At 38.8% G+C, this 16,927-nt stretch overlaps 1 protein-coding gene and 1 non-coding gene across 23 annotated transcripts in view; one reads left to right on the top strand and one right to left on the bottom strand.

Moving 5' to 3' along the window:
• Cspp1 (centrosome and spindle pole associated protein 1) overlaps nt 1–16,927 on the bottom strand; it is a 99,185-nt gene that overhangs the window by 28,574 nt on the left and 53,684 nt on the right. For 13 of the 22 annotated variants that reach the window (XM_051159156.1, XM_051159130.1, XM_051159246.1 and 10 more), the window contains 6 exons: nt 16,425–16,466; nt 14,205–14,413; nt 11,917–12,029; nt 11,210–11,288; nt 8,875–9,004; nt 2,983–3,130 (listed from right to left, as the gene is read on the bottom strand). In XM_051159156.1, the coding sequence (XP_051015113.1) occupies nt 2,983–3,130; nt 8,875–9,004; nt 11,210–11,288; nt 11,917–12,029; nt 14,205–14,413; nt 16,425–16,466 (721 nt within the window). The remainder of the gene's footprint in view (nt 1–2,982; nt 3,131–8,874; nt 9,005–11,209; nt 11,289–11,916; nt 12,030–14,204; nt 14,414–16,424; nt 16,467–16,927) is intronic. The other 9 variants (XM_051159255.1, XM_051159181.1, XM_051159275.1 and 6 more) reach the window with 2 other exon arrangements.
• On the top strand, nt 5,864–5,966 carry LOC127208204 (U6 spliceosomal RNA). The gene has a single exon (XR_007833080.1). It is a non-coding gene; the product is annotated as a U6 spliceosomal RNA (small nuclear RNA).

The following is a 16,927-nucleotide window of genomic DNA, read 5'->3' on the forward strand; positions in this document are numbered from 1 at the left end:
AAAAGCTAAATCTAATTTTTAAAAATGCATTAATAAATATATTTGATCAAATTCATATATATATATGAATGTATGTTTAGCTATATCTCTTGCCAGGCCTATGAGAGATTGCCAGACATTTTCAAATGGTCAAACTTTTAATTTTCCTTCTATCCACATATTTGCGTGTGTGTGTGTGTATGTGTGTGTGTGTGTGTGTGTGTGTGTTGTAGCATCGGTTCTCAACTTATGGGTCTCAACCCTATATTAGATATTCTGTATATTGGATATTTACATTACAATTCATAACAGTAGCAAAATTAGTTATGAAGCAGCAACAAAATAACTTTACGGTTGGGGGGTCACCACAGCATGAGGAACTGCATGAAAGGGTCACAGCATTAGGAAGGCTGAGAACCACTGCTATATAGTTAACATTTTAACACGTGTAGTTTCAAGTAACATCACTATAATTAATTTTTTGCAAAACTCCACCACCAAAACACATCCATCTTTATCTCTAATTATTCATATTTTCAGCCTACAACCGTGAAGCAAGTTCTTTATAACTTTTGAGAGTGTCACCTGATGGAAATGTACAAAGGTAATTTTCAAAATGGATCTTTTATTTAGCAGAATTTTTGCATTTTCCAAATTATGTGCAACAATTCATCCCTTTGTTAGCCCCACACACAATGGGTAAATAAGCTTATCCATTCACCTACTCAAACATTTTACAGTATCTTAGCTTTTATTGGACCTTAAATATAAAGTTCTAATAAATAAAGAGCACTGAGTTAATTATTTATGATACATACAATTAAAACAAGTGTTTATTTTTAAATGAGTTGTCTGCCTTATTCATTAATAAGTATTCCCTCTTAAAACGATTTAAGAGTGAGAAGTGAAGACTCACATCCTTCGGTTTCTGTCCCTCAGAAGATGAGAAGCAAACAGAAGCAGTTAAGCCCATGTATGCACAGCAGGATGAGAGTGAGCTCCAAGTGCACAGGGCACACCTTGGTCATCACAATGCATCTCCATAAACATCTCAGCATAATAAAACCAAACTTGTGTTTCCCCATCTCTAAGATATAAAGCCCACATACAAAAACTGATGCTTTTTAGGGCTCTAGTTATTTTGAATGTAGTATTTAAAAAGAATTTCACTGTCCTTGATAAAATACTACACTTTCTCTTTCATGTGATGATTGCAACATGAAGTAAACAAACTAAACATTGCTACTACAAAATAGAAACCTCAGAGGCATTTCCTCCAAGGCAAGCAATTCTAAAGCAGTACCTTTTTTTTTTTTTTTTTTTTTTTTTCTAAAGCAGTATCTTACAACTCAAGAATCCACACTTTACTACAAACCTATCCTATGGTTATATTGCTTAAGGGCTCCTAAAAAGTTCTGGGAATTCCTCTGTTCCCAAAGTCTGGGCACTGAGCGCCTCCTTCAGAGCAGCTTGGGCATTTCTGACAACTCCTTAAGCTACCACTAGCCACAAACTCATCAGTCCCAGGCCTCCTCCCAGGCACAAACAGGAAACCTAAACTTTGTTGTCCCTGAGCAATTATGCTAGGAGCTCTTGGGAGCAGCTGGAACAGCAGAATGAAGGCAGAACCGATTAACCCTAAGTTCTCAGCCAGGACACAACAGAGTCCTCCACGCATCCTCACTGCACCTGGCCCCAACCTGTTCAGCCAAGAAGGAAAGGATTCTGAAATGGAGCAGTTGCACAGTGGAAGAAGGCTCCTCCTCTCTTAAAGAAGCAGCAACCACAATAAATGTGGCACACTTGGGAAGGAGACTCATCAACATATGCCTCTGGTAGGCTTGGCACAGGGCTTTTATTAATGAATGAATTTAATTAATGAAAATTTAATTAACTGCCTCAGGAAGTAACAAGAAACTATTGCAGTACCATGAGTAAGTAAATGAAAACTATTTTTCTAATATATTCAAATACACACTTCAAAAAAAAATATCCACCTGGCAGCACTTGCAGTCACCTACGCGCAGACACAAAAGGAAAAACTAATCTGGGGGAGGAAGAGTCAGCTTATTACGTGGGTTCAAACACACCTTGAAATATACGTAACAATGGACAACAGGCATAATCCACAAAAATCCTAAATACTCCACACCCACCATCCTGAGGCCACTTTTAGCATTTTAATAGACTTGGAACTGAACCCCACACTATCTTTACTCCCTATTCTACTTAGCTACAGCTAGCCAAAACTATTTTAATATAGGTTAACAAAGTATAGAAAATAGCTTTTGTATGATTACTACATCAGAAAAAAAGGTTTTGTGGATTTTTTTCTGTGTGGTTTGGGTTTTGTTTGTTTGATTCAGGACTACATTATATAACCCTGGCTGTCCTGAATCTCGCTATGTAGTCCAGGCTATCTCTAACTCACAGAGACCCACCTATCTCCGCCTCCCAAGTGCTAGGATTAAAGGCTTGCGCTACCACACCAAGCAAGCACAGAAGAATAAATAAAAGCACAGAGCTGAAGGACTATAACTCTGCAACCTGCCAGTTTCCGAAATGAAGACACCCCACCCCCAAGTACAACAGCAGCCACGGGCTGAACAAGAATAGTCCATACACAAACTAAAAGCAGATCCCTTCCCACACTTACTCCAGTTTTTATTTGTAATTTATATTAGTCTAAAATAAACTTGCAATGTGAGTTTTATTGTTTTCGGTAAAACAAAATAAAAAATACACTCCAAATACTAGTCTGGATGAGTACCAAGTATCTTGAGTTATTCTTTGCAGTTTGGCGACTCTCATCAGAGAATGAGACGTGCATTATTCTGTAGAAAAGAACCTCTCTAACATGTACTCTATTCATAATCAGGAGGGCATCTTTGCATTAAATCACAAAATGAAACCTTATACAGTCTGAATCCCACATGTTTCTACTCTCTACTCTTAAAGCACTGTAAATAATTCATTTAAAAGCAAGTTCATGGACATTCATACTTATCAGATTTCCTTTGGCATCTCTGAGAGGAGCACCGCCTCCGCCCTTCCCCCAGGGGTTGTAAATCTTCATTTCAGCTTCCAATTTAGCTTCATATTCCTCTTTTTCTAAACGTTCTTTCTTCCTTCTTGCTTCTCTTTCCCGAATCTAGAAATAAGATATGCTTAAAGTAAATATTGACTTACAGGAGGCTAAGACAAGAGACTAGCAATACTACTACTTAATTTTTTCTGGTAAGAAAAATATACCGATTTTTTTTTAAGTTCACTTCTTCACTATAAAGTTAAGAATCACAAATAAGAATGCTGATCTGGGAGTTCAGGAGCCTGACCTGGAACTTGAAGGAGAACTCTAACCCAACCCCACAGACCCGGTCCACCTGACCTCCTGCCCCTTAGACACCACACTGTGCTGCTCCAGGACCAAACAGAGATTGACCCAGCACCCCAGGTAGAGACCAGACTCCCAGATCTACCTGCCTATCAAGTCTGTGCACCCACTCTCAGCCTATCCCACCACTCTGGCCGCCTGGAGAACTGGGACCTGCAGTCTCAGTAGGTATTCCTAGACCAAGCTCCACGCCCACCCGTCAACCCACCACACCACACAGTACTGAGACCCCACAGAGCACCACAAGCACCACCCACAGCCACTGTGACTCCAGCCCCACCACCCCTGCACCACCTGTAGAATCCAGAAAACTCTCCATATGCATCTGAGCTCAGCAGAAAGACTCCCCTAACCCTGCACAAAGCTTAAACCTTGGCCCAGAAGTTGCATCATCCCCCCCCTGCCCCCCCCCCCCCCCCCATCTAAGACTCCATTTGCATATCAACACAGCGGGCCCCCAAAGGGCCTGCACAAAGCACCATTCAGCTGGCCCATAATGTGACAAAAGGGGGCAACAGCAAAGATTCAAACACGTGCCCAATAAAGGCTAAAAACAGACATCTATACCAAGAAACACCATCAACCACCTAACTCCTGATGCCTAGATCTCATCACAAAAACAAACATGAACAACCTAGACAACATGTCTTCTCTTAAAACTAGCCCTCCATCATAATCCCTGAGAAAAGCAACTTCATTGATAAACCAGACAATGATTTCAAAAGAGAAATAATAAACATGTTCAAGGAACTCAAAGAGGTTTATGAACAAATGCCAGATGAAGACTGAAAAAGCACAAATGAACACCTGAAGGAAATAATGAAAACAGAACTTAATATAAAGATAGAATCTCTGAAGAAAAGAAAAATTCAGGAAGCCCAACAAAAAGCTCAGAGCAAAACCTCACCAACAGTCTGGATTAAGGGGAGAGACCATCAGATCTGAAAGGCTAGGTAGAGAAAATAAAATCGTCTGGTCAAATGTTTCATCTGAAAAACTAAAATAGGAACAGAACACACTGAAACACTATAAAAAGACCAAACACACAAATCATATAGGTATCAAAGAACAAACCCAGGTCCAAAGCACAGAAAGTATTTTCCACAAAATTATACGAGAAAGTTTCTCAAACCTGAGGACCGAGGTTCTGGTCAAGGGATGAGAGGCATAAAGAGTCCCCAGGAAAGAGAAAGGATAGTGGAGGCTGCAAGACAGAAAGGCCAAGTTGCACACAACAAACAGCAGGCCCATCAGAATAACATCTGAAATCTCAATAGAGAGTTTGAAACCAAGAAGGCCCTGGATAGAAAGTTCTGAAAGACTGCATTTCCTAACCCAGACTACTACATGCAGCAAAACTACCACTCATAATCAGAGGAGAAAAACATTTCAAGACTTAATGAATGTCCACGAAGTCATCTCTACAGAGGATACTAGAAGGCATCATGCAGTCTGAAGAGCACATTAAACACACCCAAGAGAGTACAGGGAATAAATAATCCCAGTACTGCTGACCATAAGAGGTCTAAGAAAACAACATAACAAAATAACAGAAATTAATAAACACTGAACAAAAATAACTCCCAATAATAAATATCTAAATTCCCTCAACAAAAAGACACAGATTTACAAACTAGATTAGAAAACTGGATTCATCTTTTTGCTTGTTACAAGAAACACACCTCACAATCAACCATGGACAGCATTTTTTGATGAAAATATTGAAGAATGCATTGTTTCAAATAAATGGGACAAAAAAACAAGCAAGTTTAACTACACTAATATCTGACAAAATAAGTTCCAGACCAAATCTAGTCAGGAGAGAGAGACATTTCATACTCATTAAAGGAAAAATATACTTAGAGGCAATCACAATTCTAAACACTTACTAAGCTCAAGGGCATCCAAACTCATAGAAACACTATTAAATCTAAAATCCCAGACTGAACACAAAGTGGGGAGAGTGGATAACTTCAAAATTCCACTTTAAATAATCAACTCATCTAGATAAAAGCAAAACTCTGGAGTTAGATGACACCATAAAGCAAATAGACATAACAGACATTTACAGTGGAACATTCGACCCAAACACTAAAGAATACATGCTCTTCTCAGCAGCCCATGGAACTTTCTCTAAAACTGGCCACATATTGGGACATAAAGTAAGCATCAACAAATCTAGATAAAGTGAAATAACATGTTGCATTTCATCTGACTGCAAAAGCATAAAGCTGAATAGCAACAATAGAACTGGGAAAAGAGACACACACTCATGTAAATTAAATAATTCCCAACTGGATTAAAAATTAGATCAAAAAAGAAATTAAGATATTAAGTTTTTAAATTTCTAGAATTAATGAAAATAAAAACACAACACACCAAAATCTATGGATATAAGGAAGGCAGCCCTAGGAGGAAAGTGTATGGCATTAAATGCCTATAAATAACCTATTGAATGAAAATTGGATCACAAAAGAAATTAAGATAGACTCACTTCAGCAGCACATATACTAAAATTGGAAAGATTCAGAGAAGATTAGCATGGCCCCTGTGCAAGGATGACACATAAATTTGTGAAACAGTCCATGTTTTTTGAAAATGTGAAAAAAAAATTAAAAATACTTTCTGGTCCATGTTTCACACACACAGAAAAAAATCAGCATGAAAAATGTTTTAACTTCTAGAATTAATGAAAATATAGAAACAATATACCAAAATCTATGGACATAATGAAGGCAGCTCATGTATGGCATTAAGTACCTACATCAAATGACTCGGAAGATCTTATCAATAACTGAAGACCTTGGGAAAACAAGAACAATTAACACCCAAAAGAATAGTCAAGAAGAGATTGATCCAAGTAAGGAATAAAGCTATCAAAAAATTATCAGAAAACAAAACAAAACAAAACACAAAGAATAAATGGAATGAAGAGTTGGTTTTTTGACAGAATTAAGACTGGCAAACCTTTAGCCAACCTGAAAGAGAGATGAGGGGGAGTTGGGAGGCTGAGTTGGTCTGAATTTTAAAACTCAGAGATGAAAGTGGAAAATTACAAAGGTTAATGAGGCAATTCAGAGAATCCGAAGAACATAATGTAAAAATGTGTATCCTAGGACTCAGAAAGCAGATGGCTTTCTGGTCAGCATGGTCAGACTGATCCACAAGGTTTCCAGGCCAGCTGGAAACAGCCAGACAATTAAACCCTGTCTCAAAAAAAATAAAATAAAACAAATATGCCACTAAAATGAAAAATCTTAAAGAAATGGATGAAAAAAGATAAAGCAAATAATTAATATAGGCCCATAACCAATGAGGTCAAATAAAGAATAATTTACTAACTAAAAACTGCCTCGCTAACGAGACAGATTCAGCACAAAACTCTACCAAATTTTCAAAGAACTTAAAGCAATACCCACCCAGCATAACTCTGTAAAATAAGAAGGGAAGGGGTATTTCCAAATTTGTTTTGCAAAGCCAGTATTATCCTGGTATCAAAACCAGACAAAGATCAACATAAAAAAGAAAAGCACAAGCCAATCTCCCTGATGAACAGATGCTGTGGTGATTTGTGTGAGAATGGCCCCTGTATGCTCACTTATGTGAATGCCTGGTCACCAGGGAGTGGACCTGTTTGAAGAAGGACTAGGAAAAGTGGCCTTGTTGGAGGAAATGTATCATTGGGGGTGGGCTCTGAGGTTTCAAATGCCCATGCCAAGCCCAGTTCTCATTCTCTCATCCTCTCCCTCTCTCACTCTGCTCTTCTCTCTCTCCTCTTTTACTCCCTGCACCCCTGCAGATCAGGACACAGCTCTCAGCTACTGCCCCAGCACCATAAAGGCTGCCATGCATCCAACATGCCCTTGCTATAGATGACCATGGACTGACCCTCTGAAACTGTAAGCAGTCTTCAGGTAAATGCTTTATTTTGTGACAGTTGCATTGGTCATTGTCTCTTCACTGCAAAAAAGCAGTGACTAAGACAGATGAAAAACACTTCGATAAAATATCTGTAAAGCCAACTCAAGAACAGAACCAAAAGATCATTCTGCAATCTCCACAAAAGCAACAAGTGCTCCTAACCATGAGCCACCTCTCCAGCCCATCCACAGCAATTTCTCTCACTCCAGTACACCTGCAGAACTCATTGTGTACATAAACTAAGAATCCTGGGGCCAGATCTATGACTCAGCAGTAGAGTTCTGGCTGGGCCAGCACTACAAGGGAAAAAAGCTTAATTTCTTGAATTGGAAAATCTAAACTTTACTGGTAACATTTGAATGTGCTCACTCAAAACCAGATTCTGGTTTTCAAAATCCACTCTTTTTTTTCTGTAGAACCTTTACATTCATAAAAGATGGCAGTGATTCTTTCTAGATGTTTTGTTACGTAAAAGATGAATAAAAGTATTTTCCAAGGAGCTGGGGAAGTTATAAGAGTGAATACTGCTCTTGCAAAGACTTAAGTTTGATTCCCACATAGGTTGGCTCACAACTGCCTCTAACTCCAGCTCCAGGGAGACCTGATGGCTCTGTAGCCACAGCACTCATGTGCAAAGACAAACAAACACATAAAAATGAGAAATCTATTCATAAAAAATTTACGAAGGGGCTAGGAATATGACGCCCTTGCCTAGGAAGCCCTCAGTCATCCTCTGCACCACATGGCACAGGGTTTCCAGCACACAAGACAACTAGGATTTAAGGAGCCCTTTCTTTGCCACACAGTGAGCTCAAGACCAGCCTGGTACACCCTACCTCAAGAAAACAAAACAACAAAGTCCACACTTTATAAAGAAATCTAAGTATAATTCCCCAGAAAAGTTCTCAATTCAGATATGGACCTACAACCTGAATCTGCCCCTGGAAAACCCTTAAAAACTCTTAGGTAGGTTTTCTTTAACCAGTATAAACTACAGGGGGCGCCACTGTGCTTCTTGTAGGCACTCCACTAGCATATTCCCTACTGGCTTGTGGCCTCATCAGTCTCCTTATGTTTGACCACTACATACCATGTGTATGCCCTCTCTCTCTTCCTCATCCCCTCACCCATGCTCTGTGCATGAAAGATCAGAACCGTGTCTCAGACATCCTCCCTTTCTCCCCATATGGGGCAGCACCTCAGCACCTCCTAGCTGAAGTGATCAATAGTTCACTCAGGGTTTCTCTTGGGTCAGCGAGTTGGCTCTGAAGGTCACAGAACCCACTACCAACCCTGACTACCGAGTTTGACCATCAAAAACCATATGGAGGAGGAAAGAAACATACAACTTCCTAAAAGACAGAAGGAAATACAAAAACAAAATAAACAAAGCTCCCTAAACACACCAGGAATGTCTATGAACTAATGTGCAGCTCAAACACCAACCACTTAAAAAGCCCCAACTGTCCGAGGCAAGCCTACTGCTTCCTGCAGCAATTCCAGCACACCCGCGTCAAAGCGTGTCACAGTGCCTGCTGTTGTTTTCCCCAAGATCTAAGGGGTGCTGCTTAAATGAATACCTGCTCCTGCAGAGCTTCTTGGTAAGACTGAAGTGACTGTTTGGAAGGTTTTGGTTTATCCTCAAAGATAAGTCCGGAATTCATCAGTTGATCACTCAGAATTTTTTGTTCATTCTGTCCAATAGTATTCCTAATATCAAATAAACAATTTGAATCAATTTATTATAAGAACAAGCAAATTCTAAAAGAAAACAAGAGCAATTCTTTGAAATTGCCTGGCATATAAACCATCTTTTAAGAAAAAGCCACCAGTGGGTCAACAGGCCTGGCAACTGCTGTTCTGTGCCCAGGACCACAGGGTACAAACAGAACAGCAGCTCCTACAAGTGATCCTCTGTCCTCCTACATGCATGTTGTGGCAGGTCTGTGCACATGCACACATATGCACAAAAGAAATAAATAGAAGGTTAAAAAATGTTTTAAAGAAAGAGGAAGAAATCCTTAATCAAGTGACTCCTTCATAAAATCCTCTCATCTCTGCATGGAACTTTCAAATTACCCAATCTGTATCTTTAACTAAGTGATAATGACATAGGTTTAACTCCCAGCACTCAGAACCACCTATAGCTCCAGCTTCAGGAAATCCAACACCTCTGTCCCCAACACACACACACACACACACACACACACACACACACACACACACACACACGTAAATATATAAAAACTAAAAAGCAACTGGTCTCACAAAAAGTTTGATTTTGTATATTAAAAGACAATATCAACAGAAAAGGCAACCCACAATATTTTAGTACTATATTATTAAATATATATAATAATACAAAGTAACTACATAATACAAAATGACAACAAATCAATCACAAACAAATGATTAATAAACATTTCCCTAAAGTAGATATACAACCAGCCAACATCATATGAAAATATGCTCTCCTCTCCTCTCCTCTCACTAAATCAAAAAGGAAACACAATCAAAACTACAGTGAGGGTTGGAAGTGTGCTATACAATCAATAACAGAATGCTTGCATGGCATTTATTAGGACCTATGTTCAATCCCCAGCACTGGAGGCGGGGGCGGGGAAGAGGTGCAGGGGTCGGGGAGGGGGGGAGACACAACACGGGCATGACAATCTACAATGAAAGGATGAGTTCCTTCAGTGAAACGTTTGCCAAGTGTAAGGAGATCTACAGTCACCTAGGAGACCAGCCTCCAGGCAGGCTGTGGGCTTCCTTAGTAGAGTGAGGTCAGGAAGAAGCTACCCACTGTGGAAGGCCACAGTGTCTGGGCTAAGATCCTCGATTGTATAAAAAGCAGAATGTGAAGTGAGCACAGGAGTTGATCTCTTTCTGCTTCCCTGGTGTGGTTACACTGAGCAGCGAGCGTCTGCTCCCACCCACCATATTTTCCTGGCCAGCCACTATGTCTTCTTCCCCGCCATGGTGAACTTTCCCATGGTTTTTCAGCAATAAGGAAAGTAACTAAGACACCACATGAGCATGTGTACCCGAGTTTGAGCCCTAGCACCCACACAAAAGCTAGGTGTGTTGGAGCAGAGCTATAACACCAGCAGGGGTGAGGAGGCAGAGACGCGAAGGCTCCTGGAGCTCACTGGCCCCAGGTCTTGTGATAACTCTTGTCTCAATAAACAAGGTAGGAGCAATACTAACCTTTGCCCTCCACACACACATGAACACACACAGAAGTACCAGCTCACACTAAAGACAGCTAGGCAGAAAATAACTGCTGTGGAATATGCACGGAAACTAGAACCTCTGTGCACCGGCAGTAGGAATACAAGATAATACATCACTGTTAAAGTAATATGGTAGTTCCTCCTTAGTATTTCTCAGCTACCATGTGATCCAAAAATTGGAGTTCTGGGTATATTATACACGTAGGAACTTGGAAAGATCCTTATATAATGATTCTAAAAGCAGCACATTTACAACTAAAATTATGAAGCAACTCCAATGTCTGCCAGTGGATAAATAAATAAATAAAACTAGTGGTGTAGGCACACAATGCCTATTATTCAGCCTTGAAGAAATTCTAACCTAAGTTACAATACAGATGAAACCTAAGGACCCTGTGCTACGAGAAATAAGCCAGTCATGGCAAAAGCTGGCTGACCCTAGGAGGTATTGGGAGTCAGAAGCACGGACAAACAACAGAACAGCGGCCGCCAGGGCATGTCACAAGAGGAAATGAAGCTGCAGCATTACTGACAAGTGTTCTGGAGGCGGATACATAACGTTATGAATACACTTAATACTACTGCAGCAAGTACTCCTTAAAGCAGTTAGGCTACAAGATGCATGTAATAGCACATTTTTAAGAAAAGGAGAGAAAAATTATTTTAACTGAAGACTTACACAACAGGCTGTGCCACTTGATGAGTGACAGGGACAGAGACATGAGGAGCAGGCTGTCCTCCAATCATTCCTGAACCATCTTAATGGGGAAAGAAAATAAGAACACATTTATTTCAGAATATGTATTGTTTATTTTTGTTTGTTTGTTGGTGGTGGTTTTTCAATTAAGGAAATTATTTATGTTTGGAGACCTCATCCCCCACCCCCTAAGACAGGGTTTCTCTGTGTAGCCTTGGCCATCCTGGACTCACTTTGTAGACCAGGCTGGCCTCAAACTCACAGCGAACCACCTGCCTCTGCCTTCCGAATGCTGGGATCAAAGGCGTGTGCCACCATGCCCAGCTCATAAAGTATTGTGGTAACAAATTCGACAGTAGAAGTTGTAGCCCTGTGACTGAATTGTGGTGAACTTACAAAGAGAATAAAGAAACCCAAGGAGAGATGCACATATACATCTGTCCTACATGTGTTATTCAGGCATATTCTGTCTCTAAAACAAATCTCTATTCTTCATAAAATACCCTTATCAGGTATTATGCCAAACTAATAAAATTGGACTTGATGTTAGGTATGAATTTTTTCCAATAAATATATAATAATTGGATTAAGTGAAGCTGTACCTTTTTATTTGCATATTGTTGCTTCCATAAAAGCAAATATCCTTCCTAAATCATCAGAAAAATAAGTTTACTATATAGAAAACTCACAATAAGCAATATTGGGATCCAGTGGGTTTCTGGCACCGTAGAAATAGTACGCATCATCATAAGGAGTTCTATAGTTGGGTGGTAGTAGAGGAGGTGGAGGTAGAGGCAGAATCCTATAGCAAAAAATAAAAATTAAAAATAAACAAGCATTCTCATATTTTGTTAGTTTTAATTAAGATATTTTAATCTTTTGCCAAAAAGGTATCACAGAAATTAAAAATCAACTTTATACTAATTGCTCAAGAATAATTAGGAATCAAAAAACAAATAGTAACAAATTTTACTTCAGGAACATTTCAGCAAGATGAAAACAAGTAGTTAAGTAATAATTAATAGCCATTATGTGCCATAGCAAACAAAGGTATGCTCCCTGCCCCTCAGTAATAATACAGAAATGGATGAACAATTACAACAGAACAGCATCCAGTAAAATAAAGCAAGTGACGAAGAATGTTAAAGGAATACAGAGCAGGGCCATGCAGGCTCTAAAGAGACAGGAGGAAAGCTTGAAGAGTCCCAGGGAAGGAAATGTTATGTGATAGGAAAGTCACAGACAGGACAAAGCTCACCACAACTTCAGTTCTACAAATGGTTCTGTGTGGGCCAATGTATAGACTGGACATGTTTGTGCGTGTCTGCACCTGTGCACATGGCCATGTGGGTGCTCAAGTGTCCCTGATGGGTGTAGAAACTCATGCATGTGGCAGACAATGCGCACGTGCAGCACTACAAGTCATCCTTGCACGCCAATTCTTGGGAGCTTGTCCACTCTGTGTTTTGAGACAGCGTTGTTCACTGGCCATGAACTGGCAAACTGCTGGCCAGCAACCTCCCAGCACTGGGACCACAAATTCACCCACATCACCCAGCCTTTTCACTGACTGAACTCTATCTCCCCAGAACAAAGAGCATAGGTTTTATATGTAAGACTTACTGCTTTTTCACAGAAAGTCAACCATAATGTGGTAACTTGAAAATCAATACAGTACTGATATAATCTTCAATAGTTCATAAATTTAAAATGTATGAAAACTTGTACATCCCCGTTTCTTTACTGGGTAGGAGTGAGTGCATGTTTCTACCAGGATAATCTTCTTCAATACTATAAAGGGTGAGGGCAAATTACTTTAGATAAATAGAAAGAAAAAGGGAACATTCTAGATTTTTACTCAAGTACTAGCCAAGTCCCCCTAAAGAATCTGGAGGGCTAAGTCACACCAAAGGTCTCCCCAATGGTGAGCAATTGCACACTTAATGGAAATTACACACTTTAGTCACTTAGTATGTCTGACTTCATCATCATCAACCTAGATACTTCAGGAAAAATAAACACATAACTGTCATGAAAGGGATCTATTATTATCAGCAACACTTAAATGTTCTCTACATACAGAAGACTCATGTCCCCATTGCCCTCTAACTGTGACAAGTCCTGCTACCATCATTCACGAAGGAGACACTTCTGAATGAAGTGCCGGGAAGCTGGTGGCCATGCCAACCTTCAATCCAAAACAGAAACCACTTCCGGCTCTGTAATTCCAGTCTCTCAGTGTTTGAATTAGGGAAGTCATTAAAGGAAACAGAAAGTGCCTGATAAATGCTGTAAGAAATTCCTTACAATCTGTTAGTTTCAAATAAAAGACCAAGTCCTGCTGAAAGGAAGGACATCTCAGAAATATGTGTTAAAAGGTTAAGAAAATCATCTACAAATTTAAACATATTCCTACAATTAGTATATTAATAAGTATAGGCCAGAAAATCTCCTTGCAGAGTTTTCTTTGGGTATAGAGCAGTATAGCGTGTTTTCCTGTAGAAATGACATGCTCAATATGTATTTCATGGTTATAATCCCAACAGCCCTAGAGTAAGCCCAGAGAGAACTGAAACAAAACTAACGTTAAGCCATACAGATATTGCCATGTTACAAGATTTTTTTGAATAAAGTTGAAGAAACAATTCAGTGATTGCCAAGTGGAAATAATTGAACAATGCATAACTTTTGCATGTTAAAGGATATTAAAAAATGACCTAAAAATGCTGACATGCACTTATTAATACATCTCAAAACATGAATCCACTTTAAATAATAGAAACATTAATGATGTCTCAACTTTCTAATAGCAGAGAAAAAGAATATCAATAACAATAAAAAGAAATTATCTGGCAAGCGTTACTGATTACAGGAAATGCCTGAAAGATGTCACCCTCTGCGGCGGCATACCCTTCTAAACGTAGAACATAACAAGGCCGTCCCTAATTCCCAAATACAAAACATTTGAAACAAGCACCTGGGATGCACCATGTCAGCAAAGGTGCTGCTGAGTCCACTGTGCAAGTCTTCATTTTGAGAAGGGGCAGGATGAACTGATGGGGCGGGTGGGGCAGGCGGGGCAGATAAAGGAGGGGGAGGTGTCTGGAAAGCTACTCTGGGTCTCTCAGGTGGTATCAGCTCTTCAAAGTGTCTTGGTGTCAAACTAAACTGCTTTAGTCTATCAGGCTAAAATAAAGAAAAAGACAAAAAACAAAAAACAAAAAAACAACCTGTTTGTTACATAGAATCGTAAGTTTAAAGGTGACAAGGACCTCCAAGGACCCTCTACCCCAGCAGGCACTTAAGACAGTCACAGAAAAGTAGAATTTTAGAGCTAAAAAAAGATCTCATTTTTATTTTATAAGCAGGTAACTGAGGCTTCCTGAGCAGCACATAAATCACCTAAAGGCTCACGAATAGTAAATAAACACACAGCAACTACAGCCCACAGCCTGGCGTTAGTCTCAGTGTAGCGTTACCTCTCCTTGTGCACTGTTACACATCGGCACCGCGCCACTTCTCTACTCACTGCCCCTTGTGAGACCATAGGAAGGCTTCGCAGGCCACATGTCTCCTTACAAGTGCCTGACTCAACCATGGTGCCAAAGCAGCACAGGCAACATGCGAGCAGTGAAGTAACAGCTGTGCCGCAATAAAAACTTATTCACAAAAAGAGCTGCAACTGCATGTGCCAGGTTGTTTACTAATCTCTACTCAAGAATATCATTTGTGCATTTAAAATAAATACTTTAAATATTTATTAAATAATGCTTAACTATTGCCTCTAATATATATTTATTCAACTTGATACTCTTTAGGTGATTTAATTCAGAATATATAAGATCTATGACACACTATAAAATTCAGTAATTTATAAATTTAATAAATTTATTAAGCTCCAATTCTTAATTCATTATAATTGTCATATAAGTTTAATATAACATATAATAGTCATATTTATTGTATAAATATAATTTAGAAAATATATAATTTATATATTTATGAGTATTTGTGTATTTATAATTTATAAAAATAACATAATCTATAAAAATAATATATAATTCTTATAAAATTTTATTGTATATAATTATTAAATTTATACCTTATAATTTAATAAATAACCTTTAATTACTGCTTCTAATACATATTTGCTCCACTTGACACTTTTAGGTGATTCAATTCCAAAATAAATAAGATTATGACATACGATAAAATTTAACATGCCAACATATTACATTAAAAAGCTAGAGTTTCTAAAAGCTAATATTTTTATTGCAATAGGTATTTTAAAGGTATTTAATGAGAAACAAAAATGGTTTACCTCTGGACAAACCCTCCCCCCCCCCTTTTTTTCTGCAAGACTATATTACCAGGGTGCTTTTTCTCCCCATCACTGGGGACCAGGGATTGAACCTAGGGCTTCATACATGCTAGGCAGCAGCTCTCCCACTGATCTTTTAGTTTTCGTGTTTTGTTTTTTTTACTTTACTTTGTAAATCTTTTTAAATTGCCCGGCTAGTTATAAACTTACTCTACCCTGCACAGAAGCCTTGAACTTGCTTTGGCCTCTCAAGTGGCTGTAAGAATGTGATCAAGTCTGGTTCAGGAATGATTTCTAAGGCTAAAATGCTTAGTATAAGAATAGTCAGAAACACAAAAATGGGGCGATACTGGAGCAATATAAAACACTAGGGCCAGCAGCCTGCTGAAGAGTGAACCAGGACGTTGCACAACCTAAGAATATTCAACCTCTGAATATTCAGTCCTCGCATGAAATATTAAAGCAGATAACCCAACAAGCATATATTTAAGTAAATCAATAAGTTGCCTATAGCTGAATAATAATTAAGACAACAGTAACTTTAAGGATTTGCTAGATCCTTTATTTTGTCTTGTTTTTGTTTTGTTTTTCGAGACAAGGTTTCTCTGTGTAGCCTTGGCTGTCCTGGACTCACTTTGTAGACCAGGCTGGCCTCGAACTCACAGCAATCCACCTGCCTCTGTCTCCCAAGTGCTGGGATTAAAGGCGTGCACCACCACACCTTGTTCTTGCTAGATCCTTTTTAAAGACTGAACTTTTTAATAAAATTAGGTCTTAACCATCATTATCAAAAGAAACAAAAACTTGAAGTGAGTAAACATTACACATCCAACAACAAAAAAAAAGTACATTGTGGGGAAAGCAATAAATTATTACCTCCTCCTTACTTAACTGCAATGATGTATGTGATTCATTCCACTTAAAGATGTTGAGAATTGCAAAATTGAAGTAAAAAGAGTATGATTATCCTTCTAGTTTCACAGTAACAAAATGAAAGACACAAGTTACAGGTTTTTAAAAATTACTTTTATAAAGAAAAATAAATTGTCAAGACATACTTGAGAATAGTATTTACATCAATCTTAGTCTTTCCTATGGGCGTGCCCATGTAAACAGAAGGCAAAACAAACTCTAAAGAGTGATTACAGTGAACACGGAAGAGCATCTTTAATACTAACAGTGGTAACACGGAAGAATAGAACTACATTTGCAGTTACCATTTCTATATCACAGTAGTTATGATTGACATTTATGAAAATGAAATTTGGCTCACTACTGTTACAACTAAACTGCGTTGTCTCCACAGTATCCCTCCATGATGAGCCTCCCCTGCCACTAACACACTCGAGGATTATTTGAATCAAAGATGCTAACAACTC

Source organism: Acomys russatus, chromosome 2 (assembly GCF_903995435.1).
Source record: "Acomys russatus chromosome 2, mAcoRus1.1, whole genome shotgun sequence".
NCBI classification, from domain to species: domain Eukaryota; kingdom Metazoa; phylum Chordata; class Mammalia; order Rodentia; family Muridae; genus Acomys; species Acomys russatus.